General features: G+C 49.2%; 1 protein-coding gene across 1 annotated transcript in view; it reads left to right on the forward strand.

The window, feature by feature from the left end:
* Positions 1-1,607: 1,607 nt before the first annotated feature.
* INTS4 (integrator complex subunit 4) overlaps positions 1,608-27,971 on the forward strand; it is a 55,018-nt gene continuing 28,654 nt past the window's right edge. The window contains exons 1-12 of the mRNA XM_054164676.1: positions 1,608-1,697; positions 2,394-2,588; positions 2,868-2,985; positions 3,475-3,581; positions 3,783-3,968; positions 7,619-7,669; positions 8,581-8,669; positions 9,805-9,925; positions 11,181-11,252; positions 13,333-13,507; positions 20,470-20,675; positions 26,041-26,183. Of these exons, the coding sequence (XP_054020651.1) occupies positions 1,644-1,697; positions 2,394-2,588; positions 2,868-2,985; positions 3,475-3,581; positions 3,783-3,968; positions 7,619-7,669; positions 8,581-8,669; positions 9,805-9,925; positions 11,181-11,252; positions 13,333-13,507; positions 20,470-20,675; positions 26,041-26,183 (1,517 nt within the window). The 5' untranslated portion in view covers positions 1,608-1,643. The remainder of the gene's footprint in view (positions 1,698-2,393; positions 2,589-2,867; positions 2,986-3,474; positions 3,582-3,782; positions 3,969-7,618; positions 7,670-8,580; positions 8,670-9,804; positions 9,926-11,180; positions 11,253-13,332; positions 13,508-20,469; positions 20,676-26,040; positions 26,184-27,971) is intronic.

Here is a 27,971-nt window from a genome sequence, read left to right on the forward strand (position 1 = left end):
CTCACAGCATCCCACAGAATAGTTGACACAACATCCTGCTCTTGGAATTGGAGAGATATGGACTTGATGGGTGGACTGTTCAGTGGGTAAGGAACTGGCTGGATGGTTGCATCCAGAGGATAGTAGTCAATGGCTTGGTTTCCAGTTGGAGGTGAGTGACAAGTGGTGTCCCTCAAGGGTCCATACTGGGACACCAAGTTGAATGTTGTGGTTGACACACTTAAAGGACAGGAAAAATCCCAGAGGACCTGGAGACACTCAAAAGCTGGGTCCCTGTGAACCTCATGAGGGTCAACAAAGACAAGTATAAGGTTCTGCACCTGGATTGGGACATTCCCCAGTATCAATACAGGCTGGAGGGATGAAGGGGTTGAGAGCAGCCCTGCAGAGGTCAGGTTGCTGGACATGAGGCAGCAACAGACACTTGCAGACCAGAAGCCATCCATGTCCTGGGCTGTATCCAAAGCAGTGTAGACAGCAGGTTGAGGAAGGTGATTCTGCCTCTCCACTGCACTCTGCTGAGAGTCCACCTGCAGTGCTGGGTCCAGCTCTGGAGTCCTCAGAACAGGAAAGACACAGACATATTGAAGAGGGTCCCAAGGAGGCCACAAATATGATGTAAGTGCTGGAAGCCCTTTGCTGGGAGGATAGGCTGAGCAATTTGGGAGGTTTCAGCCTGAAGAAGGCTCCAAGGAGCTCTTATTGTAACATTCAGCATGTAAAGAGTACTTGGGGACAAACTTTTTAGCGTGATCTGTTGTGACAGGAAAAGGAGTGATAGTTTTAAACTGAAAGATTTAGACTAAATAGAAACAAGCAGTATTTCACAATGAGGATGGTGAAACGCTGGCTCAGGTTGCCCAGAGAGGTAGGAGATGCTGCATTGCTATAAGCATTCCAGGTCAGGTTGTCTGGGGCTCTGAGCAACCTGCTCTAATTGCACTGTAGGGAAGTTGGCCTAGATGAGCTTGAAAGGCCCCTTCTGCCCCAATCATTCTATTTTGGTCTTTATATGGTCTAACACCCAATAACAACGACATAGGGAGGGACCTGGGGTTGTTTAGCCTGGAGGAGGCTCAGGGGAGACCTTATTGCTCTCTACAACTACCGGGAAAGAGGTTGTAGCCAGGTGGGGGGTGGTCTCTTCTCCCAGGCAACCAGTGGCTGCACCAGGGGAAGTTTAGGCGGGAGGTGAGGAGAAAGTTCTTCACAGAAAGTGTAATTGGCCATTGGGATGTGCTGCCCAGGGAGGTGGTGGAGTCACCGTCCCTGGAGGCGTTCCAAACAGGATTGGCTGTGGCACTGGGAGCCATGGTTCAGTTGTCAGGAGGTGTTAGGTAACGGGTTGGACTTGATGATCTCTGAGGTCTTTTCCGACCTGGCTGATACTATGATTCGATTTTTGAGGAACACGGCACGGGGCTGTCGGGGTGCCGGTACGGGGCGGGCCAGGCCGCAGCTGCGCTGTCAGGCCCGCGTTCCCGTGGCGCCGGGAGCGCGCCCCTGCAGGGCCCTGCCGCCCGACCACGGAGCGCAGCCTCCGTCCGGAAGCAGCGGAGGCCTTCTGCCCTCTCCCTCTGGGCGGCTCCGCCGTTTCCCGTCCGGGTTGCGTCTACGGTGGCCGTAGAGGGCCAGGCGGCGTCATGGCGGCGCACTTGAAGAAGCGGGTGTACGAGGAGTTCACCAAAGTGGTCCAGGTAAATCACCGCCGCCGGGTTGGCCTAGGCCGAGCGGGTCGAAGGGGACAGCTCAGAGCTCTGCCGTGCGGCGGGTGGCCTCGGCGGGTGGAGCGGAGCTGTGGGAAAAGCCGCCGGCCTAGCCCGAGGCCTAGCCCGGGGGAGCTGCCGGCCGCCCTGAGTAGGGGCCGTCGGGCCCGGGGCGGCCCGTGAGTATCTGAGCAAGAGCACGATGGGTTGGCCCCGGGTTTAGGGAGGCCGCAGCTACCTGGTGGCAAGTGGGCTGCTGCAAGATGTGTGTGTGGAGGAGAGTTCGCCCCTCAGGTTGGGCAGAGAGCGACCTGAGGAGGGCCGCGACTGTGGCGGAGACTGCTGTTTCCCCCAGTCGTGGCTGGAGTGACTCAGGGAGTTCCTCGGCAGCTGCGGGGTGCTGGTTATAGGATAAATTGTGTTTCCTCTGGTGTACTTGTCTGGGGTTTCTAAAGCCAGGATTTACCCCACATTAAGTTGCAGTGGGTAGGGGTAGTGTTATCGGGGGGAAAGGGCTACCTGGGCAGGATTGGAGCTGCCCCAGAGTGCTGGGAATGTGTTTGCTCTGAAAAGACCATATGGAGATGCCAGTGAGTTCTGTGGGGTGCAGGAGCCTCCTCATTCTTGACTGTTCACGGTGAAAAGGAGTGAATCTACATTTGCTCTGTGTTTCTGAACTGCCTGCAGCAGCAGCATGAGGACCTGTCTGCTAAGAAGCTGCGGCTGACCAAACCCAGCAAGTCAGCAGCACTCCACGTTGACCTGTGCAAAGCCACCTCACCTGCAGATGCCTTGCAGTACCTTCTTCAGTTTGCCAGGAAGCCCGTGGAAGTGGAGAGTGTGGAAGGAGTTGTCAGGATCCTGCTGGAACATTATTACAAGGTGCTGAACCTGGGAGCCAAGCACGCTTCCAAGAATCATCTTTCTCTTCTTGCACAAAAGAGACTGAATGTTGGGGCTGGGTGTGGAATAGGTAGTCACAGGCTCCAGTGTTGGTGACTCAGCTGACAGCTGTCTGGGCTGTTGGATGCCCTATTTGAGGAGGGTGGCCTGACAGTAAAATTCAGACCCATCCTAAATTATATGTGGTGCTGCCAGTGTGGGGTGTTTTATGCCCTTCAAACTGGAGAATAAATGAGGCTGTCTGTGGTTTCTTTCAAGGAGAACGATGCCTCTGTGAGACTGAAGATTGCTTCCTTGCTGGGCTTGTTATCGAAGACTGCAGGATTTTCCCCAGACTGCATCATGGATGATGCCATTAACACGCTCCAAAATGAGAGTAAGTCTCACTTCTCAGGTGGTGCCTGAGATCAAGGCAGAATCTGGCTGTCAAGCATTTAAGGCAGTGGCAAAGCACTTACTTCTGAAGGGTATTGAGTCAGTCATCAGCAAATTTGCAGATGACACCAAGCTGGGAGCAGATGTTGATCAGTTAGAGGGTAGAAGGGCTCTGCAGAGGGACCTCGACCGACTGGACAGATGGGCAGAGTCCAACGGGATGGCATTCAACAAGTCCAAGTGCCAGGTGCTGCACTTTGGCCACGGCAACCCCATGCAGAGCTACAGGCTGGGGTCAGAGTGGCTGGAGAGCAGCCAAACAGAGAGGGACCTGGGGGTGCTGATTGACAGCTGCCTAAACATGCTGAAGTCTGCTGTGCAAGGAGAAGCCGAGGCAGCTGGGCTTGTTCCTGCCTTGGGAAGGTTTCAGAGCCTGTGATTCTGTAGCTGAGGAGCTGAGTGAGGAGCCTTTCACTGGTTTGTTTTGCAGAGTCTCACCAAGTCCTTGCTCAGCTGCTGGATACCCTGTTGGTGATTGGCACAAAACTCACAGACAATCCATCCGTCAGGATGCGACTGGTGGACGTGGCCTGCAAGGTAATGTGGCCTCCCTGAGGCAGGAAACTTTTATCACTGCCACAGAACTAAATATGCAGTCAGGGTTTAAATTATCTTAGTTTTTCTTAACAATCTGTTGCAAGGTTAGCACTTTCAACCTGCTAGTAAACCTTTCTCTGATAGTTGTTTCAAAGAGGTGAAAGCAATGAGAATCTAACTAAGCTCTCTTCTCTTCCTCAGCATCTGACAGATTCTTCCCACGGTGTAAGAAATAAGTGTCTTCAGTTAATTGGCTGTCTTGGACCAGTGGAAAAAGGTGTTGCAAAAGATGTTGAAAACCAGGCTGCCAAAGATGTCCAGAAGATCATAGGAGATCATTTTAATGACCAGGACCCTCGTGTTAGGACTGCAGCTATAAAAGCCATGGTAGGTGGTGCTAAATGTTTGGGGTTACATAAGGAAGCTGGTCGGGGGCTGCAAACTAATCCACAGAGGTTTGGGTTAGAGATGATGTAATTAATTTAGTAATTGTCCTTTTAGAATATCAAATTTACCTGGAGAAATAAAGTAGATCTTGAAATATGAGAGTAATGTGAGATCTCAAAGGGCATTTTAGTGATTCTTCATAATTTCTTTCAGCTGTAGCTGAAGAAGCTTTTCAGTTTGACTATTTTGAGTGTCATTTAGTGAGAAATCTGTATTTTTCAATGCAGCATTGGTTACCACAAATACAACACAGTAGGAAGCTGCTTATGACAGGAAACTGTGACCTGAAATCTGGCCAGCTCTGGAGCCTGCAGTACAAGAAGGATGTGGAATAGGTAGAGCAGGTCCAGAGGAGGCAGGAGCAGGGAGGTCATTCTGCCCCTGCACACTGCACTGGTTAGGCCCCACCTTGAGTACTGTGTCCAGTCCTGGGCCCCTCAGTTCAGGAAGGATGTTGAGTTGCTGGAACGTGTCCAGAGAAGGGCAATGAAGTTGGTGAGGGGTTTGGAACACAAGCCCTATGAGGAGAGGCTGAGGGAGCTGGGGTTGCTTAGCCTGGAGAAGAGGAGGCTCAGGGGAGACCTCATTGCTCTCTACAACTACCTGAACAGAGGTTGTAGACAGGTCTCTTCTCCCAGGCAACCAGCACCAGAACAGGAGGACACAGTCTCAGGCTGCACCACGGGAGGTTTAGACTGGAGGTTAGGAAGAAATTCTACACAGAGAGAGTGATTGCCCATTGGAATGGTCTGCCTGGGGAGATGGTGGAGTCACCATTACTGGAGGTGTTCAGGAGGAGACTTGATGGGGTGCTTGGTTGCATGGTTTAGTTGATGAGGTGGTGTTGGATGATAGGTTGGACGTGATGATCTTGAAGGTCTCTTCCAACCTGATTTATTCTATTCTGTCATCAGAGGGATGGAACATTTCTGCTATAAAGACAAGCTGAGAGAGCTGGGTTTGTTCCAGTTGCTCCCAACTGTGCTGGTCTGGCAAAGTTAGTGTTGGGGGGAAATTTCAACCCACCACATGTTAAAAGGATATATAGTTTTCCTTAATTTATGAAGGCTATGGCAATATTAATCAAAGCATCAATAGCCTTTATTAACATGAAGCAGCCTTTATTAACATGAAGCTTGCCAAAGCGTGTCAGGAGGTTCGCTGTTAGCTGTATTCCCAGGGGGAATGCACAGCATTTGGGCAACTCCAGCAATGTAAACAGTTGTATGCCAACCGGGAGGACCGTAACAGAGAACACCCCGGGAGCGAAACGGCGCTCGGCCACGGCGGGGGGGAGGCTCCACAAGGAGAGTTATGCCCAAGAGGCAGCTAGTGAATTACTCCCAGCTGGCTGTACCCAGGTAGGGAGTGCTGCTGCTGCTGCTGCGTATCGGAGGCTGGGGGGCGCTCTCGTGGCCAGGCGCGGCAGGCTGCCGGCGGCAATGCCACGCGGTGGGCGATGGCTGGTGCGGCTTCGGCGGCCGGCGGGCCGTTAACGGCGCTGTCGCGACAGGCGCTGGCTTTGCCCTGGGTGAACGGAGGCGCGGCACAATCCTGGTCGCGAGGGGAAGCAGCCTGGGCTCCGACTCCTAAGCTCACGGCTTCGCTGGTAGCTTGCGGGGTGCGTGCTCGTGGCTTTATCCCAGGCGCTGGACCGGGCGACTCGAGGCTATGCAACTCGAGGCAGTTTCAAGCCAGACAAGGTCCAAGCAGGTTCAAACACACAAGGCTTGAGCAAGGCTAAGCAAGGCAAAAGCAAGGCCCAGGCGACTAGAAATCAGCCTGTATATAAATCTTGCCCGAGACTGATTGGACCAACAGGGCATGAAACCAGCACACAGCTACCCAATGGGAAAGGGTTCTGCCAGGCTGTGGCCAGAACACATGCCCTTACCATAGGTACAAGGGTGTTTATCAGACATGCATGGTCCTGTCCTCTTTGTTCCTCTTCCTGCATTACCCTGGCTTTCTGCAGGAAGGAGTGGGGAGAGGGGGACCATGTCTAGACACCTTAGTGTCTGTCTGGGCTTGTGCTGGGGCCGTTTGGCCCTACCATGACACCACAACCTTGGAGAAGAGAAGGCTGCAGAGACTGTATAGCAGCCTTCCAGTATTTGAAGGGGGGCTACAGGACAGCTGGATGGGGACTTTTTCCTAAGGTATGTAGTGATAGGATGAGGAGCAGCGGGTTTAAATTAGAGAAGAGTAGATTTAGATTGGATGTTAGGAGCAACTTCTGCACCATGAGCGTGGTGGAAAAGGTTGCCCAGGGAGGTAGCTGAGGCCCCATCCTTGGAGATATTCAAGGCTAGGCTAGACAAGGCCTATAGTGTCAGGATGAGGAGTAATGGCTTTGAGGTAGAAGAAGCCAGATTTAGATTAGACATTAGGAAGAAATTCTTCACCATGGGAGTGGTGAGGCACAGGAACAGGTTGCCAGGAGAAGTTGTGGACAGTCCAACCCTGGAAGTGTTGAAAGCCAAGCTGGCCAGGGCTTTGAGCAACCTGGCCTAGTGGAAGGATTCCTTTATCTGTGTTAACTGTGGCTGAATATGGCAAACACCAGAGAGTCATGTGAAAGCTGGGAGAATGGACAGACAATGTACTGATGTAAATTGTATTTTTCTAATCAATCACAGTATGAGTGGCCCTGAAGTTTTAAAAAAAATATACTGAAGTCAAGATTGTCACTTAAAATACTTATGGCCATGAACAAAGCCAAGGGCTGGGTCCTGCACATGGGTCAAATAGGCAGTGGGGCAGAGCGGCTCGAAAGTTGACTGGCAGAAAAGGACTTTGGGGTGCTGGCTGACAACCAGCTGAATGTAAGCCAACAATGTGCTCAGGTGGCCAAGAAGGCCAACAGCATCCTGGCTTATATCAGGACTAGTGTGGCCAGCAGGAGTAGGGAAGTGATTGTGCCCCTGTACTCAGCACTGTTGAGGGCACACCTTGAATACTGTGTTCAGTTTTTGGCCTCTCATGACAGGAAAGACATTGAGATGCTGGAGTGTGCCCAGAGAAGGGCAACAAAGCTGAAGAAGGGTCTAGAGAACAGGTCTGGTGAGGAGCAGCTGAGGGAACTGGGGCTGTTTAACCTGGAGAAAAGGAGGATGAGGGGAGACGTCATTGCTCTCTGCAGCTCCCTGAAAGGAGGTTGCAGTAAGGTGGGTTTGGTCTCTTTGCCTTAGTATCAGGTGAGAGAACAAGGGGAAATTACCTCAAATTGTGGCAGGGGAGCTTTAGGGTGGATGTTAGGAAGCTGTAAGAGTGGTCAGGCATTGGAACAGTCTGCCCAGGGAGGAGGTGGAGTCACTGTCCCTGGAGGTGTTCTGAAAAACACGTGAACGTGGCACCTGGGGACATGGTCTAATGGCTATGGTGGTCTTAGGTTGATGGTTGGACTCAGTGGTCTTAGAGGTCTTTTCCAACCAAACAATTCTGTGATTATGAAGTATTTTTATTATAGCAGCAATCAAGAAGCACAAGCAACTAAGCTTACTGAAAACAGAGGTAAAAACTTACTCTGTGTCACTTCAACCTCCAGTTATAATTCCTTGTGGTTTTTTGTGTTTTTTTTTCCTCTGCAGCTGCAACTTCATGAGAGAGGATTAAAATTACAGCAGGCTATTTACAGTCAGGTAAAACCTTCCTTCAGTTTGTATTTGTTTTGCACTCATGTTCAGCTCTTGCCTTTTTAGAGTCTGTGAGAGCATGCTTTGAGAGGCGGAGGGCACTGAAGGCAAGGGGGAGTGTTTTGCACTTAAGTTGCCTGTATTCCTTATTGCCCTGTGGCAGTGGAAATAAGTCTGTTCTGCATCCAACAATTGTGCTTCAACAAACTAAAGCAAATGCTGTGAACGTAAATGAATTACTGGGGGAGATAACAGCACAAGGGTTGATGGTTTGAAACCAAAAGAGGAGAGATTCAGACTAGGCAGAAGCCAGAATTTTTTTGCAGTGAGACACTGGCCCAGGTTGCTCAGAGAGGTGGTAGATCCTCCATCCCTGGAAGCATTCCAGGCCAGGTTGGATGGGGCTCTGAGCAACCTGCTGTGTGGTTGGGGATATCCTTGCTGAATGCAGGAGGGTTGGAATAGATAACTTTTAAAGGTCCCTAGCAACCCAAACCATTCTATGATAATCATGGGAAGGGGAAGGTGTTCCAGAATTACTGCTCTCATCTGGCACTCTCAAAGCCTTCACCCATGCTCATTAGTGAGTGCACATGAAACCTATTTTTATGAGAGTAAGGTTGTGCAGCTGAAGCCTGTATGAAATCAGCTCTACTAGAGATTCATGTTTCTGGGCTTCCTCCATAGTACAGACAATTCTGGAGCTGCACAGCATGTGTCTGATTTGAGTTTCTTAGGACTAGTCTACTGCATCAGGCTTGGAAATGCTAGGGAGTAGAAGAGAAGGCTGAATTCACCCTGATTTTTAATCTGTCCTAACTGGTTTAAATTCAGGGTCCTGAATGTGCTGTGGGAGGTGAATGAGAACTCAGGTAGAGATGTTTCAGCTATAATGGGGCTGTGAATTCTCCTTTCAGGCCTGCAAGCTGCTGGCAGATGATTACGAGCAAGTGCGCAGTGCTGCAGTTCAGCTGATTTGGGTCCTCAGTCAACTCTACCCTGAAAGGTATGTGCTGCATGCAGACTGACTCAAGTACTGGCACAGCAATCATCCTAATCCTGAGAGCTTTGAGCTGGAAGGCCTCAGGAAGAGCTGTTGGAAAACCAATTGGGAGCAGATGTTGGTCAGTTAGAGGGTAGAAAGGCTCTGCAGAGGGACCTCGACTGACTGGACAGATGGGCAGAGTCCAACAGGATGGCATTCAACAAGTCCAAGTGCCAGGTGCTGCACTTCGGCCACAACAACCCCATGCAGAGCTATAGGCTGGGGACAGAGTGGCTGGAGAGCTGCCAAACAGAGAGGGACCTGGGGGTGCTGACTGACAGCTGCCTAAACATGAGCCAGCAGTGTGCCCAGGTGGCCAAGAAGGCCAATGGCATCCTGGCCTGCATCAGGAATACTGTGGCCAGCAGGAGGAGGGAAGTCACTGTGCCCCTGTACTCTGCACTGGTTAGGCCACACCTTGAGTCCTGTGTCCAGTTCTGGGCCCCTCAGTTTAAGAAGGACATCGAGACACTTGAACGTGTCCAGAGAAGGGCAACAAGGCTGGGGAGAGGCCTTGAGCACAGCCCTGTGAGGAGAGGCTGAGGGAGCTGGGGTTGTTTAGCCTGGAGAAGAGGAGACTCAGGGGTGACCTCATTGCTCTCTATAACTACCTGAAAGGTGGTTGTAGCCAGGAAGGAGTTGGTCTCTTCTCTCAAGCAACCAGCACCAGAACAAGGGGACACAGTCTCAAGCTGCACCAGGGGAAGTTTAGACTCGAGGTGAGGAGAAAGTTCTTCCCTGAGCGAGTCATTCGCCATTGGAATGTGCTGCCCAGGGAGGTGGTGGAGTCACCATCATAGGAGGTGTTCAAGAGGGGATTGGACGTGGCACTTGGTGCCATAGTCTAGTCATGGGGTCTGTGGTGACAGGTTGGACTCGATGATCTTTGAGCTCTCTTCCAACCTTGGTGATTCTGTGATACTGTGATACAATGAGAACAAGTTGCTGATCTGTGGTGAGAACGCACCCATCTGGGCCAAGTTTTGGTCCTGCTATTTCTTGCATGTCCATGGGAATTCAGGATTGTTGTTTCTCTGGTAGGTGCCATCTAGCATGTCATAAGGTCAGCACACTGCTTTGTGTTCCTCTGTCCTAGCATTGTCCCAATTCCTTCTTCCAATGAAGAAATTCGCTTGGTTGATGATGCGTTTGGAAAAATTTGTCACATGGTCAGTGATGGTTCCTGGGTTGTTAGAGTGCAAGCTGCCAAGTTACTGGTAAGTTATTCTCTCTTTCAGAGTAGCTCATCTTATGTTACTTTACTTTCCTCATGCGGAGGAGTAACATCAGGCACCAGTACAGACTATGGGTTGTCCTCCTGGAAAGCAGCTCCATGGAGAAAGACCTTGGAATCCTAGTGGACAGCAAGTTCTCCATGGGACAGCAATGTGCCCATGTGGCCAAGAGAGCCAATGGCATCACAGGGTGGGTTAAGAAAAGTGTGTCCAGCAGGTCTAGGGAGGTTCTTCTCCCCCTCTGCTCTGCCCTGGTGAGGCCACACCTGGAATATTGTGTCCAGTATTAGGCTTCCCAGTTTAAAGAGACAGGGATCTGCTGGAGATACTCCAAGAGAGAGCTACAGGGATGACTGGGGGACTTGAACATCTCTCCTCTGAAGAGAGACTGAGACACCTGGGGCTGTTTAGTCTTGAGAGGAGAAGGCTGAGAGGGAATCTGATTACTGTCTATAAATACCTGAGGGGTGGGTGTCAAGTGGAGGGGGACAATCTCTTTTTGGTGGTGCACTACTGTGTGGTAGTAGACAAGGAACAACAGATGCAAACTTGAATGTAGAAGGTTTCACCTCAACATGAGGAGAAACTTCTTTACAGTGAGGGGGACAGAGCACTGGAACAGGCTGCCCAGAGAGGTTGTGGAGTCTTCTCTGGAGACATCCAAACCCCAGCTGGATACATTCCTGTGTGGCCTGCCCTAGGTGATCCTGCACTGACAGGGGAGTTGGACTTGATGATGTCTGGAGGTTCTTTCCCACCCCTAACATATTGTGATATATCTGAAAATAAGTTTAAAAGTTTAAAAACTCTGTAAGTAAATTTCTACCAAAATTCTGAGACAGAAATGAGAGAGGTTGAGGAAACCCAAAAGTTTCCCAGCTGCGCTCTGCAGTGATTCTTTCCTTGAGAGCAAAGGGTTGAGTAGCCAAGAAAAAGGTACTTGTTCCAAATTCCTTCCACCTGGCTTCTCCAGCAGAGGACATGTAAACTAACTGAACCCTAGGGTGCCCATATTAACCTCAGTGGGAAAAGAAAATGTTCTGGCTGATGTAAATAAACTTGTTTAGACTGACATATAATGGGGGTGTCAGGCATTGTATAAAGCTCTTGGAATGAGTGGATGAGATGGGGTGTTTTGTCAGGAAATCAGACAGTGTGGTTTAGAATACTCCTGTTTCTTCCTTTTGATAGGTTCTGATACTGACTTTTTTTCTCTTTTTTTTGTTTTCTTCTTTAGGGTTCTATGCAACAAGTTAGCTCCCATTTCTTAGAGCAGACCCTTGACAAGAAGCTCATGTCAGATCTGAGGGTATGTGAAAATCTGCGTTTGGTTTTACGCTCCGTCGTGTACTAAAATCACACAACGCAGCCATGTCCGTGCCTCAGGGCTGCTGAAAGTTAAATGATGAGGACAGAGGTTTTCTTTTAGATTAAAGTCCGTGAAACAATTGCTAGCTTTAGGTTTCATTAGGCAAACAGGTGACAGGTTGGACAGGTTGGACTTGGTGATCTTTGAGGTCTCTTCCAACCTTGGTGATTCTGTGATTCAAACGCGTAAGAAACAGTTTGAGCCTATCCAGGTTTCACAGAGCAGAGGTAAACCTTTGTGTTCTTCTGGCAGCCTTTTGGCTGAAAGCTTGCTGTGTTCTTTATGGAAAGATTGTATCCTAGTTTGTTTTAAAGCTTATGGAAACCCTCTTCAGGACCCAAGGTGGCCAAGAAAGCCAATGGCATCCTGGCTTGTATTAGAAATGCTGTGTCCAGCAGGAGCAGGGAGGTGATTTGACCCCTGGTACTCAGCTCTGGTGAGGCCACACCTTGAGTATTGTGTCCAGTTTTGGGCACTCAATACAGGAGAGATGTGGAGGTGCTGGAGCCAGTGCAGAGGAGGGCAAGGAAGCTGGGGAAGGGCCTGGAGAACAAATCTTCTGAAGAGTGACTGAAGGAGCTGGGGATGGTTAGTTTGGAAAAGAGGAGGCTGAGGGGAGACCTCATTGCTGTCTACAACTACCTGAAAGGACGTTGTGGAGAGGCTGCTGCTGGGCTCTTCTCACAGGTAATTAGTGATAGAACAAGAGGAAATGGCCTCAAGCTGCCACTGGGTAGGTTTAGACTGGACAGTAGGAAAAATCTTTTCCCAGCAAGAGTGGTCAGGCACTGGAATGTGCTGGGCAGGGAGGTATTTGAGTCACCAACCTTGAATGTATTTAAAGTGGTTTGGATGTGGTGCTTGGGGATATGGTTTAGGGCTGAAGCATGTAGAGTAGGGTTATTGGTTGGACCTGGTTATACTGAGGGTCTTTCCCAATCTGAATATTTCTGTGTGATCCAACCAGTAGATCTAGACATTCCAAGCGATACCAAACTATAACTAAAGGCTGGGATTTCTGAGCCCTACAAGCAAAATTGCTCAGTAAAATTCCTTCCTTGACCAATTTGCTTGAGGTCTTACCTTCAGTCTTTCTGTCTGAGGAAGAGTGATGAGGCTAGAGCTGCTGGTTTTGGTGAGCTGCTTTGCCAAGGCTGTTAAAGAAGGAGCTGCCCAGCTTTCTTCACACTGTGGAGGGAAAGGAGGTGGAGCAGCAGGCGTGCTTGGTGGATGTTGTATTTCACACACTGCTGAACACAGTGTAGTATTGGTAGTGGTTAAAGGATTTAATTGCAGTTTAACAAGTTGAACTGCAAAGTGACAGCATCTGGGTTTGCAGATCAGTTGTTGGGTACTTAGCTAGATGGGCCTTTGCCCTGACCCAGTTTGGCTGATCTTGTAATGGATGTTTAAAAGTATGTTAATTAAAATATATTGGTTATTGTCCTTTCCCAGCATCAATGGGGTTGTTCAGTCTGGAGAAAAGAAGGCTTTGGGGAGACCTTCAGTGGCCGTCCAGTACCTGAAAGAGACCTACAAGAAAGCTGGGAGGGACTTTTTACAAGGGCTGGTAGTGATAGAATGAAAGGGAATGGATTGAAGCTTGAGGAGAGTAGATTTAGGCTGGAGATTAGAAAGAAATTCTTTTCAGTGAGGGCAGTGAGACACTGGAACAGGTTGCCCAGGGAGGCCATGGATGCCCCTTCCCTGAAGAAAGTGTTTAAGGCCAGGTTGGATGAGGCCTTGAGCAGCCTGGTCTGGTGGAAGGCCTCCCTTGCCCATAGTGTGAGGGCTGGAACTAAATGATATTTAAAGTTCCTTCCAACCCAACTCGTGAATCAAAAGTACAAAGAATTACTGTCAATTAGCAATACTCATGGAAGAGGAGATACTGTTTGCTTTTCTTAGCATTGGCACGTGTGTGTCAATGTCTCAGCCTCTGGCTACACCTCTTTTCAGTCTTTTGTTTGGTCACCTTTAAAGTTTGCCATGGTTGTAACTCAACACCTTGTTTGGACAGAGGAAGCGCACTGCACACGAACGAGCCAAGGAACTCTACAGCTCTGGGGAGTTTTCCAGTGGCAGAAAGTGGGGAGATGATGCTCCCAAAGAAGAAGTTGATACAGGAGCTGTAAACTTGATTGAATCAGGAGCTTGTGGGGCCTTTGTACATGGCCTGGAAGATGAGATGTATGGTAAGTGTTAACTTATTATGGAATGATTGAAGAAGCGGGGGGGTGTTGGCTGGCAAGGTTTGGGTTTTGGGTGGGTCTTTTTGGTCAGAATAGATCACTTGGCTGTTGTTTTTTCAACAAATCATGCACTTCAGGGTGGTGTGTTTTATTCCATTGTGAACTCTGCTATGGCTGTTGTTTCAAAGATCATGGAATCATTTAGGTTGGAGAGGACCTTTAAAATCATTGAGTCCAGCTGTTAATGCTGCCAAGTTCACCACTAAACCGTGTTCTTCGGCACCTCATCTACACACCTTTCAAATCCCTCCAGGGATAGTGACTCCACCACTTGTCTGGGCATGTTGTTCCAGGACTTGACAGCCCTTTCACTGAAGGGTTTTTTTACAACTTGAAACTGGAGCTGTTTCCTTTTGTCTTATTGCTTGTTACTTGGAACAAAAACCCAACACCCACCTTCCAGGTAGTTGTAGAGAAAAAGGTCTCCCCTGAGCCTCCATTTTTCCAGCCCCAGTTCCCTCAGCTGCTTCTCACAAGACTTGTGCTCTACATGCTTTACCACCACCTTTGCCCTTCTCTGGACATACTTCATCATCTCAATGTCTCTGTAGTGAGGAGCCCAAAACTGAACCCAATGCCAAAGGTGCAGCCTTACCAGTGCTGGTAACAGCGTTGCACCGAATTGTGGATAGAGATGTTCTGCTGAGTAACCCACACCCAACAGCTTCCTATAAACACTAAAGTTTTGGTAGGATATCTGGTAAAAAGTGGTTGGTTGTGTTATGCCAAAAGCCACGGGGATTATTTTTAGTTGACTTCAACTGAACAGTTGCCGTGTGCCTCTAAATTGGCAGCAGCAGTTGCTGCTGTTTGAGATGGATGTTTTCTCTGCAGGAAGGACAGTCAAAATTTATGAAACTTGTTTAAAGCATGGCACTGCAAGGAACCTGTGTCCATGGGGACTGTAAACAGCAGCTTCCTGCCTAACAGAGGTTAGAAATGGTGGAGACAAAGCCACTTTTCCAAAGCTTTCAGAATTCATTTGCTCCAACAAACCAGTAGTTGTCTTCAAATTGCCAGCCCTAATTAAGCTGTAGCCAATTTATACCCATTTGGTTTTAGCCACTGGTGGGTTTCAGATTAAATAGTTGTTGCTCTTCTCTGCCTTCCCTAATATATTAATAGAGAGAGTTCATTTTGCAAGGGGCTGAACAGGCCTTTTAGTCTCTGCTGGTAAGAAAGAATCATAAAATGGTTTTGGTGAGATCAAGATCATCAAGTCCAACCATTCTTCAACTGTGCCAAGTCTGGTGCTAAACCATGTCCCTCAGCACCACATCTCTGCATCTCTTAAACACCTCCATGGATGGGGATTCAGCCACCTCCCTGGGGAGCCTGTTCCAGTGTTTGAGAACCCTTTCAGTGAAGCAGTTTTCTTTTAACATCCAATCTAAATCTTTCCTGGCATAGCTTGAGGCCATTTCCTCTTGTCCTAACACTTGGTACCAGGGAGGAGAGTCTAGCCCCGACCTGGCACCAGCCTCCTTGCAGGTAGTTGTAGAGCCTCCTTTTCTCCAGATAAATAACCCCAGTTCCCTCAGCTGCTTCTCACAAGACCTGCTCTCCAGACACTTCACCAGCTTTGTTGCTGGTCTCTGGACACGTTCCAGCTCCTCAATGTCTTTCTTCTACTGAGAGGACCAAAACTGACCCCAAGGTGTGGCCTCACCAGTGCCAAGTACAGGGGAACAATCACTTCCCTGGTCTTGCTGGTCAGTGATGCAGACCAGGATACTGCTGGCCTTCTTAGCCAACTAGAATGCACTGTTCATGAAAACAGATGACTGGATCTCTCTGGTTTTAAATTTCAGGTGAGGTCTTGCTTACATCTTTAGGAATGTTACTGATACTTCTGTTTGTTTAGTGTAAATGTTGTAAGGTCCCATTTAGCTGTTCCATAGTGCCATTGTTTAGGTCTCTTGAGCTCTTGCTATGAGGCTGTTTCTTTCCAGCAGATTGCAGTATCACAGTATGACTAAGGTTGGAAGAGACCTCAAAGATCATCGAGTCCAACCTGTCACCACAGACCTCATGCCTAGACCATGGCACCAAGTGCCACGTCCAATCCCCTCTTGAACACCTCCAGGGACGGTGGCTCCACCACCTCCCTGGGCAGCACATTCCAATGGCGAACAACTCTCTCGGTGAAGAACTTTCTCCTCACCTTGAGCCTAAACTTCCCCTGGCACAGCTTGAGACTGTGTCCTCTTGTTCTGGTGCTGGTTGCTAGAGAGAAGAGACCAACCCCTTCCTGGCTACAACCACCCTTCAGGTAGTTGTAGAGAGCAATGAGGTCTCCCGTGAGCCTCCTCTTCTCCAGGCTAAACAACCCCAGCTCCCTCAGCCTCTCCTCACAGGGCTGTGCTCAAGGCCTCTCCCCAACCTTGTTGCCCTTCTCTGGACACATTCAAGTGTCTCGATGTCCTTCCTAAACTGAGGGGCCCAGAACTGGACACAGGACTCAAGGTACGGCAATATCTGATTTGCTGTTTGATTATATCTGATTTGCTCTTTTAAAGAGGATGAATTGTGAGTGTCAAGCTGGAAGACAGGCATCCTTTAGCTCCTAGGTTTGCTTATAGCCTTGCCCATGCTGGCAGCCTCAGGAAAGCCTGTGTGCTTCCCTTCCTAGGCCAGCTTCCCTGCGGGTAAAGCAAAGACTTCTATCTCTTCAAGCTGTTGAGAGGGGTTGGTGTTTGCAGAGAGCTGTGAAATGCCAAGCTCTGAATATGATTCCTGACTTTGCTTTTAATGTTACTGGAAGGACGAGGCTGAATTAGAAACCACCATTCACAAAAATAGCTCTGTAGATGTGATTGTAAATTTAGTTCATTGCTCCACGATTCCTGCAAATAAAAGCACATTTTCACAGAATCACCAAGGTTGGAAGAGACCTCAGAGATCATCAAGTCCAACCTGTCACCACAGACCCCATGACTAAACCATGGCACCAAGTGCCACGTTGTAGTAGTTTGGGCTGGGTGCCCTCTGCTACGGGGGTGTTTCCTGTGTCCAGAAGTCCAGCCCAGTGGGTGGACACAGGAAACTGGGTATTTCCTTCCATAATTCTCTGCACCACTATAAAATCCAGCACGGGGTCTAGCACTTCCTCCTTCCTTCCTCTCCGCCACGCGGTAGCTGGGGGAGATGTCTCCCGTCCATGGGCCTGGCTAGGCCCAAGGCGACGGGGGGATGGGCAGTCTCAGATCTGGCCAGCTCAGACTAGCCTAGCCGGGGGGGTGGTAAGAAGGAGCCCTGGGAGTCTTGGGTGCACCCTCAGTTGGGGATGGGATGTTTCTGGGTCTGCTTTGGGGTTTCTTTTGTCACTGTGCTTCTGGCTTTCTGTACACACTCTCTGCTTTCCATTTGAACTTTCCATCGCTGTTGCAGTCCGTTTGTCTGAGTCGTTATGTCTGCCTGTGGTGGGGAGGGGGTCTGCCCCAGCCCATCGCATTTTGGCGTAGCCAGCCAGGACTGAGCTGTTGTGGCCACTCTGCAGGTCGGATTGCAAAAGATGGAGAGTTTAAATTCAGTTCTGGGTGTCGGTTTGGGTTTGGCAGTTGGGGCTCAAGTTTTGTTGCTGGGGCGATCGTGTGAGTTGCTGTGGATTGCGGGGGGACGCCTGGTGCGCGGCCGCTGGCACGGAGCCCCTCCTGCTGTTTCAGGCAGGGGTGGTTCTTGACCGTTGGCACCGGGGTACCGCTTGAGAACACAGAACCTGCCCTTCCTCCATGGCGGGGAGTGCACAGGTACAATCCCCTCTTGAACCTCCCCAGGGACGGTGACTCCACCACCTCCCTGGGCAGCACATTCCAGTGACGAATGACTCGCTCAGTGAAGAACTTTCTCCTCACCTCAAGCCTAAACTTCCCCTGGCACAGCTTGAGACTGTGTCCTCTTGCTCTGGTGCTGCTTGCTTGACAGAAGAGACCAACTCCCTCCTGGCTACAGTCCCCCTTCAGGTAGTTGTAGACAGCAATGAGGTCTCCCCTGAGCCTCCTCCAGGCTAAACAATCCCAGCTCCCTCAGGGCTTGTGCTCAAGGCCTCTCCCCAGCCTCGTTGCCCTTCTCTGAACACGTTCAAGTGTCTCAATGTCCTTCTTAAACTGAGGGGCCCAGAACTGGACACAGGACTCAAGGTGTGGCCTAACCAATGCAGAGTACAGGGGCACAATGACTTCCCTGCTCCTGCAGCTAAATTCTAAATCCTATAGCTAAATTCTCCCTGAAGCTTGAAATCTCTGCCTCAGTCCATTGATCTGTGAAACATGTTCTCCAGTGTCTTGTGCTGTAGGTCTTATGATCATAGAATCATAGAATGGTCTGGGTTGAAAGAGACCTCTGAAGGCCATCTGGTCCAGCCCCCTCTGCAGTCATCAGAGGCATCCTCAACTAGATCAGGCTGCCCAGAGCCCTGTCAAGCCTAACTTTGAATATCTCCAGGGATGGGGCCTCAACTGCATCCCTGAGAAACCTCTTCCAGCATTCTACCACCTTCATGGTGCAGAACTTGTTCCTAACATCCAATCTAAATCTACTCTTCTCTAATTTCAAACCCTTGCCACTTGTCCTGTCCCTGCAGACCTTTATTAACAGTCCCTCTGCAGCCTTCTTGTAGGCCCTCTTTGTTGTAATTAGGTCTCCCTAGAGCCTTCTCTTTTCTAGGCTAAACACCCCCAGCTCCCTCAGCCTGTCCTCAAAGCAGAGGTGCTCCAACCCCCTGATCATTTTTGTGCCTCTCCTCTGGACCTGCTCTATCATGTCCATGTCCTTCCTGTCTCGAGGGCTCCAGACCTAGATGCAGGTAGACATGATGGTCTAGGGAAGTGTTGATGAGGTGGAGAGATGTGGAACATACACAGATCTTCCAAGCTGGAAGATGATAGATTTAGACTGCATATTAGGAAGAAATTGTTTATAGTGAGGGTGGTGAGACACTGGAACCAGTTGCCCAGGGAGGTCGTGGGTGTCCCCTCCCTGGAGGTGTTCAAGGCCAGGCCGGATGAGCCTTTGAGCAGCCTGGTCTAGTGGGAGGTGTTCCTGCCCATGGCAGGGGGGTTGGAGCTAGATGGATTTTTAAGGTCCCTTCCAACCCATTCTGTCATCTTTGAATAAAGCAGAATTTTCCCTCCACTGCAGCATTTTCAAACACTGCTGAGCTCTCTTCTTCCTGCCTTGCATCTCTGCTTCATTTCTTGAATTCCATATTGGAACTTAAATCTGAATTAGTGTGACAGCTTCTCAAAGCAATATAGGTCAGATGCTTTTCTTCTCCAGTACCTTGGTCTTAATGATCATGGAGACTTCTGCTTGTGGCAACAGCTTCATTACTGAATAAGCAGAGGTCTTGCTTCCTTTGCATTTTTCCTACTTAATCAGAATCCTCAGGCAGCCAGTCTGTTCTTTAAGGACAATAGGGCCTAAGAGCTACACTTGAGTTTTAAGCAAACATTTCCAAGATGAGCTAATTTGAATGGAAATTTAAAACAATAATGTCTGCAAGGCATCAGATTAATTAATTCTTATTTTTATGATCCCAGCCCACAGAAGTTATGGAAGCTAGTGAGGATGCCTGCAGGGAGAAGAATCATCTCCACTTAAGCTTGTTATAGTTGGGTATTCTTCACATTCCCGTGCTGGTTTACGGTATAAATACAGTCTTGACACTGTGATGCCTTTTTTGGTCTAAATTTGGAGTCATTTAAATAGTTAGGTGGCACCTTTGCCCTTTCCTTGAGGAATCTGAGGTGAGGAAGCAGAGGAGTTTCATTGTGTGTACTGCCGAAGCGGTGGCACTCCGGGGCTCGTCAGCAATTCATGAGGCGCTGCGTAGCGAGTTAAAAATGCAGCGAATGCTCCGAGCAATTAAAACGTCAGGAAGGATAAAACAAGCAGAGCTTAATTATCTAAATTAGCTTGCTTAAGGTACCAGGGTTAATGCTACACTGGCAAAGCTGTGAAACATATTTATTGCTGGGTAGGAGACCTGCTTTTCACCTGCAGGTCCCTCTTGCAGATCCTTCTGACAGCAGTACCTGCTGTGCTTGAAATGAGGCTTTTGAGTCAAAGGACTTGCCTGGGAAAAGATTCCCAGTGCCACAGGTCCTTGTTTCATCTCAATCATCACTGAAGGGAGGTTGTAGCCAGGTGGGGGTTGGTCTCTTCTCCCAGGCAATCAGCACCAGAACAAGAGGACACAGTCTCAAGCTGTGCAGGGGAGGTTTAGGCTGGATGTTAGGAGGAAGTTCTTCATAGAGAGACTGGCCATTGGAATGTGCTGCCCAGGGAGGTGGTGGAGTCACCATCACTGGAGGTGTTTAAAAAGAGCCTGGATGAGGCACTTGGTGCCATGGTTTAGTTGATTGGATGGTGTTGGGTAATAGATTGGACTTGATGACCTCAAAGGTCTTTTCCAACCTGGTTGATTCTGTGATCAGTGTTTCCTTAGCATCTCCTGTCCTAGTCCAGTCCATGAATGGAGTACCTGATAGTCCATGAAAGAGTACCTGAAGGGGGCCTGTGTGAAAGCCAGGAAGGGACTTTTAACAAGGGCTCGGTGTGATAAGACAAGGGGGAATGGATTGAAGCTGGAAGATGCTGGATTTAGACTGGCTATTAGGAAGAAATTCTTTACAGTGAGGATGGTGAGACACTGGAGCAGGTTGCCCAGGGAGACTGTGGATGATCCTTCCTGGAAGCATTCAGGTCTAGGTTTGTCAAAGTCTTGAGCAGCCTGGTCTAGTAGAAGGTGTCCTTGCCCATGGCAAGGTGGGGGCTGAAACTAGCTGATCTTTAAAGTCCCTTCCAACCCAACCCATTCTGTGCTGACTAAGAGGCCTGGCTGCTGGGCGTTGATGTCCTTTTAAGCAGCACTTACAACGAATTCCCTCCCTCTCCTTTGCCAGAGGTTCGGATCGCGGCAGTTGAAGCCCTCTGCATGCTGGCTCAGTCCTCGCCTTCGTTTGCAGAGAAGTGCCTGGATTTTTTGGTTGACATGTTCAATGATGAGATTGAGGAGGTGAGACTGCAGTCAATACACACAATGAGAAAGATCTCCCATAACATCACACTGCGGGAAGACCAGCTGGATACTGTGTTGGCTGTCCTGGAGGTAAGAAATCCCTAAGGGAGGAAAGCTTTCACTTCCTTTGGAGATGTTTTACTGACATCATGCTCATCAGCCCCTTCCTCTGAGCTGAAAGCTGTCCACCTGCTTCATTTGGGGTTTTTTGGCTTGTTTTTTCCCCTCTACTTCAGACACTCCCAAAGGCTCCTAAGGTCCAGTAGCTTGTGATCTCCAGGACAACAGAATACTCTTTAAGTGGAATCATTAAATGGTTTGGAGGTTTAGGCTGGAGGTTAGGAGGAAGTTTTACACAGAGAGAGTGATTGCCCATTGGAATGGGCTGCCTGGGGAGGTGGTGGAGTCACCATCACTGGAGGTGTTCAGGAGGAGACTTGATAGGGTGCTTGGTGCCATGGGTTAGTTGATTAGGTGGTGTTGGATGATAGGTTGGATGCAGTGATCTTGAAGGTCCCTTCCAGCCTGGTTTGGTTTGGTCTGGTGTGGTTTCTATTCTATTCTATTCTATTCTATTCTATTCTATTCTATTCTATTCTATTCTATTCTATTCTATTCTATTCTATCCCATCCCAACAACCATGCAGTCAGCAGGGATATCTTCAACTAGAGCAGGTTGCTCAGAGCCCTGTCCAACCTCACCTGGAATGTTTTCAGGGATGGGGCTTCTGCCACCTCTCCAGGCAACTTGTGCTAGCATCTCAGCACCCTCACTGGAAAACATTTCTTCCTTCTAGACAGGCTGGAAGAGTTGGGCAGGGAGAAGCTGAATGAAATACAAGGGCAAGTGTAGAGTCTTGCACCTGGAAAAGGACAACCCCATGGACCAGGATAGGCTGGGGACTGAGCTGTTGGAGAGCAGTGAAGGAGAAAAGGACCTGGGGGTCCTAGTGGATGGAAGGTTGACCATGAGCCAGCAATGTGATCTTGTGGGCAAGAAGGCCAATGCCATTCTGGGGTGGACTAGAAGGGGGGTTGTCAGTAGGTGGAGCAAGGTTCTCTTCCCCCTCTACTCTGCCTTGGCAAAGCTGCATCTGGAATATTGTGTCCAGTTCTCAATTTCCTCTGGTCTTTTTGCCTCCCAGAGCTGGCATATGGGCCTGAGATCTTTCCTCTGACTATTCAGAGGGTTTGTTAGCATGCTCTGCAGTGTGTATTTGCCCTTTCCTAAGCAGTCAGTGCTCAGCCAGGATTCAGGGGACAGCATGAGCCATCAGCTGTTCCTGGCTGATGGGTTTAATCTTACAAGGGGAAGAGGTTACATCTATATGAACAGTGCTGTCCCACACTGCTTCCCCTCAGACCCAACTCATTTGAGGTCTGGTTGGTTTGATTCTACTGCACATTAGGCAAGTTTCTGCTTCTTTTGGGAAGTCTCCCAAGCCTGGGGCAGTGCTGCAAATCATCTGCTTCTGTCTTTTCAACTGCTGCTTGCTTTACCTAGGGCACCAGGGGCTTCTTTCAGTTGTGTCCCAGGAGGAAGCAAACCAACTGACCTCATTTAGCAGCCTGTAACAAGTGCTGTGGAAAGTGGTCTGAGCTTGCAAATACAGCAGTGAGGTTTTTGTGGCTGATTAACATTTGTTCAAGTAGGGGGCCTGTACATCAAGGTATGAGACCCTCCTAGCCACACTGGGGTTCTGTCTTAAGGCTTCTGTGGCAACTTAACCGTGCATGATAAAGCATACATGTATTTTGGGGTTTATTATCATAAGTATAGCTGAAGTGTGAGAGCTACTAACATTTTCCAGGACTGAAATAAAGGATTTGGAAAAGCAGCATTAACTTTGATACCTACATTTGTTAAGAGAGTGTAAATAGAATCATGGAATTGGTTAGCCTGGAAAAGACCTTTTAAGATTGAGTCACAGAATGATAGGGATTGGAAGGGACCTCTGGAGATCATCCAGTTCAACCTCACTACCAGAGCAGGTTTACCTAGAGCTGGTTGCACAGGATGATGTCCAGCAGGTTTTTAATGATTCCAGAGATGGAGATTCCACTTGTTTGGGCAGCCTGTGCTCTACCACTATGAGGATGGGCTGAGGGTTGTCAGCTACAGCACAGGAGGTTCCACCTCAACATGGGGAGGAACTACTTCACTCTGAGGGTCACAGAGCACTGGAACAGAGAGGTTGTGGAGTCTCAGTATCACAGTATAACTAAGGTTGGAAGAGACCCCAAGGATCATCAAGCCCCACCTGTGTCTCTTTGGCTTGTGTTTTCCCTGGTGGTGTTGATCTCAGTTTTTGGTGAGCTGGGCTCCTCTCTGTCTCATTGTAGTCTTGTGCTTCACTTGACTCTGTACTGCCCTTCTAGTGGTCACTGCAGCTCACCTGGAGTATGCATGGTCATTTCATTCCAGTCCTTGGAGTATGCCTTCTTTTGCTCCTAATCTACCTTCCACCACCAGAATAGGGAAGGGCTGGGCAGCCCTGCTGTGCTTTCCTCCTTTGATCATTTGTGTGTGTTGGCTGTCATTTCAGAGCCTTGACCAGAGGCCTGTGCTTTCTTCCTTTGTGTAAGACAATGCTGAATGAGCTGTTGATACTTAGCAAATTGGAATTAAAATAAAAAATAATCAATTTTGACTATAGAAATGTTTCCAGTTCTTGTATCCTGTCAAATTTCCACTTTCTATTCAGCAGTACCACACAAATGCTGAGAGCCAGGAAGTCTATGAAGTTTGATGGTAGGCTGAACATGAGCCTGCAGTGTGCCCAGGCAGCCAAGAGGGCCAGTGGCATCCTGGCCTGCATCAGGAAGAGTGTGGCCAGCAGGAGCAGGGAGGTCATTCTGCCCCTGTACACTGCACTGGTCAGGCCACACCTTGAGTCCCGTGTCCAGCTCTGGACCCCTCAGTTTAAGAAGGACATTGAGACTCTTGAATGTGTCCAGAGAAGGGCAACAAAGCTGGAGAGGGGTTTGGAACACAGCCCTGTGAGGAGAGGCTGAGGGAGCTGGGGTTGTTTAGCCTGGAGAAGAGAAGGCTCAGGGGAGACCTTATTGCTCTCTACAACTACCTGAAGGGAGGTTGTAGCCAGGTGGGGGTTGGTCTCTTCTCCCAGGCAACCAGTACCAGAACAAGAGGACACAGTCTCAAGCTGCACCAGGGCAGGTTTAGGCTGGATGTTAGGAAGAAGTTCTTCAGAGAAAGAGAGATTGGGTATTGGAATGGGCTGCCCAGGGAGGTGGTGGAGTCAACATCATTGGAGCTGTTCAGGAGGAGACTTGACAGGGTGCTTGGTTGCATGGTTTAGTTGATTAGGTGGTGTTGGATAATAGGTTGGACGTGATGATCTTGAAGGTCTCTTCCAACCTGGTCTGGTCTATTCTATTCTATTTATTCTATTCTAACATATAGTTAAGGAGGGGCAAGGTGGGTTTTGGCAGAAGGAATGTAATTAATTAAGCTGGACTTCAGCCCCAGCACTTCTAAAATACTGCTTGCAGATTGCACAACATCAGCCTGGCCTGGAGGAAAAAAATGGCTGCAAAGTGACTTTAGAAGTGGTACATCAGGGATCCCCTATGATCATCACAAAGCTCCTGGCTGAACTTGTGTGGTTTCTTCTCTTTATTGTCCATCTATAAACCTGTAGTTAGGTCAAGGTCCTTTATCCTGTAGGTGATCACTGTTAATCTAATCTGTCCAGCCACTGACACATCCTCAACTCTTACTCAGACCCTCTGGAGGCAGGTGACAAGGTTAAAGGCTTCAGCTGTCCAACAATACAAGGCTCCTCCAAAGACAATAAAACAAACTCTGGTGCTTGTTTTCACAGAATCACAGATGGTTTGGGTTAGAAGGGACCTTCAAAGGTCACCTAGTCCAACCCCCCTGCAGTGAGCAAATGAGCATTCAGCAGCGAGTTGAGTTACCCAGCGCCTCCCTTTCCTGTTACTGCCTTTGCCTAAGGGTACAACATCACCCAAACCAAATAGTGATTCTTGCTCTGCTTGAGAAGGTCAGCAGTGAAACAGTTCCCCTTCATTCCAGTAAATGAAGTGTGTGGGTGGAGACCAGCAGGAGCCCCTGCAGCAGTTGCTTATCTCTGCTTAGCAACGATGAGCAGAAATGTGCCCTGCTTTTCAGGTGCTTCTAGTTCAGCCAAGGAATGGGAAGTGCATGTGCAGGCACATCTTCACTCTCAGCACTCTCTGCTGGGTAGAAGATTCCCCCCAAGCTCAGTTGGAAGCAAATGAAGCTGTATTTACAAGCAAAACTACAATCTAAAATGAAATGCAATGAATATGTACAAAATATAAGATACTTACATATATTTGCAGGTATTTACAACTGATAACCAGCACAAGAGCCCCACTGGACAAAACCAGGGGAGCTAGTAAGAGTTTCCCCTTACCTGTTTCCCCTCCTGGACCCCCGTCACCCCCTGTACACAAAGGACAAGAGAAAGAGCAGAGAGTTGTTTGTTAGATACTCAGCCACAAGAAAGCACACAGCCAAGGTCAGCAAAGCCAAGCAGACACCAGAGTTAATACCTGCTAGAGCAAGGAAGCCCCAAAGGGTGCAAGATAGTGTACACAGCCAGCTTATGTTGGCAGTTTGTCCAATGGGATCATTTAAGACTTATCATTATTTGGATGAAAAGCTCAACAGGAGCCAGCAGGTTGCACTTGCAGCCCAGAAAGCCAATCAGATCCTGGGCTGCATCGAGAGAAGTGTGGCCAGCAGGTCAAGGGAGGTGATTCTCCCCCTCTGCTCAGCTCTGGTGAGACCCCACCTGGAGTACTGCATCCAGTTCTGGAGCCCCTAGTACAGAAAGGATCTGGAGGTGCTGGAGCATGTCCAGAGAAGGGCCATGAGGATGAGCAGAGGGCTGGAGCACCTTTCCTATGGAAACAGACTTAGGGAGTTGGGGCTGTTCAGTCTGGAGAAGAGAAGGCTCCAAGGAGACCTTCTTGTGGCCTTCCAGTATCTGAAGGGGGCAACAAGAAAGTTGGGGAGGGACTTTATAGGGTGTCAAGGAGTGATAGGACTAGGAGAAATGGAACAAAAATAGGAGTGGGTAGATTCAGATTGGATGTTAGGAAAAAGTTTTTCCCCATGAGGGTGGTGAGACACTGGCACAGGCTGCCCAGGGAGGTGGTGGAAGCCTCATCCCTGGAGGTGTTTGCAGCCAGGCTGGATGTGGCTGTGAGCAACCTGCTGTGGTGTGAGGTGTCCCTGCCCATGGCAGGGGAGTTGGAACTGGATGATCCTTGAGGTCCCTTCCAACCCTGACAATTCTAGGATTCTATGGTTTTCCTTTTTACTTCCAGTGGTGATTTATTTCCATTCTACTACTTTCTGTTCAAGATCTGTGGGAAGTTTTCCAGGCACAGCCTGAAGCTAGCACACACTCAGAGGCTCTGGGTTGGGTTTGTCTTTCAGGATTCTTCAAGGGACATTCGGGAAGCACTTCATGAGCTGTTGTGTTGCACCAATGTCTCAACTAAAGAAGGCATCCATCTTGCACTGGTGGAGCTGCTGAAAAACCTAACCAAGTATCCCACAGACAGAGAATCCATATGGAAGTGAGTGTCTTCAGTGTCCTTGTGTGGCTACTTATGTTCTTACTCCTTTTGGTAATTGAAGCATTAGGCTAATAGTGGCTGGGGAGGTAAGAGGTGTACAGGTGCATGGTCTTGGTTCCAGGTAATATTTGGAGTGGTGGCTGCACTAAGCATTGTCCATAACCATGAGTGATGTGGAAACTGTGGTGTTCTTGCTTATCAGTACTGGGAATCCAGAACGGATGAGAGGGAATGGATTGAAGCTTGAGGAAGGCAAATTTAAGGCTGGATGTTAGGAAGAAACTCTTTGCAGTGAGGCTGGTGAGAAACTGGAAAAGGTTGCCCAGGGAGGTTGTGGATGCCCCCTCCCCAGATGTGTTGCAAGACCAGGCTGGATGAGGCCTTGAGTAACCTGCTCTAGAGGAAGGTGTCCCTGCCCATGGCAGGAGGGTTGCAATCATAGAACAGCTTAGAGTGGAATGGACCTCAGAGGTCTTCTACTCCAACTTCCCCACCATGGGCAGGGACATCTATCAACTAGACTCAACTGCACAAGGCCTCATCCAGCCTGGCCTTGAACACCCCCAGAGAGGAGGCATCCACGACCTATTCCAGAGACACACCACCCTTGTACTGAAGAGCTTCTTCCTAAGACCCAATCTAAACCTGCTCTCCCTCAGCTTAAAACCATTCCCTCTTGTCCTAGGTGATCTTTAAGGTCCCTTGCAAGCCAAACCATTCTATGAATGTATGGATCTGTGACCACTCCTGGAGACATCCTTCTATTACAAGCACTCAAAGCACTACCAGAAAACATTCATTTAACCCTCAGTTTACAACCTCATCTGTTTTATGCAACTAATGCTTTGTGCTTACTTGACACTGCATTAAATATCTACCAGCAGCCAGTGATATTGGCCATGACAAGTGCATTTCTGTGGGGCTTTTTTGGGTTGTTTAATGGTTACTGCACACATTCACAGTATCACAGTATCACAGTAACTAAGGTTGGAAGAGACCCCAAGGATCATCAAGTCCAACCTGTTCCAACAGACCTCACAACTAGATCATGGCACCAAGTGCCACGTCCAATCTCCCCTTGAACACCTCCAGGGACGACGACTCCACCACCTCCCTGGGCAGCACATTCCAATGACGAATGACTCGCTCAGTGAAGAACTTTCTCCTCACCTCGAGTCTAAACCTCCCCTGGCACAACTTGAGACCGTGTCCCCTTGTTCTGGTGCTGGTTGCCTGGGAGAAGAGACCAACCCCTTCCTGTCTACAACCACCTTTCAGGTAGTTGTAGAGGGCAATGAGGTCACCTCTGATCCTTCTCTTCTCCAGGCTAAACAACCCCAGCTCCCTCAGCCTCTCCTCACAGGGCTGTGCTCAAGGCCTCTCCCCAGCCTTGTTGCCCTTCTCTGGACATGTTCAAGTGTCTCAATGTCCTTCTTAAACTGAGGGGCGCAGAACTGGACACAGGACTCAAGGTGTGGCCTAACCAATGCAGAGTACAGGGGCACAATGACCTCCCTGCTCCTGCTGGCCACACTATTCCTGATACAGGCCAGGATGCCATTGGCCTTCTTGGCTGCCTGGGCACACTGCTGGCTCATGTTTAGGCAGCTGTCAGTCAGCACCCCCAGGTCCCTCTCTGTTTGGCAGCTCTCCAGCCACTCTGACCCCAGCCTGTAGCTCTGCATGGGGTTGCCGTGGCCAAAGTGCAGCACCTGGCACTTGGACTTGTTAAATGCCATCCCGTTGGACTCTGCCCATCTGTCCAGTCGGTCGAGGTCCCTCTGCAGA

This window comes from Dryobates pubescens, chromosome 10 (genome assembly GCF_014839835.1).
Source record: "Dryobates pubescens isolate bDryPub1 chromosome 10, bDryPub1.pri, whole genome shotgun sequence".
Classification (NCBI taxonomy): domain Eukaryota; kingdom Metazoa; phylum Chordata; class Aves; order Piciformes; family Picidae; genus Dryobates; species Dryobates pubescens.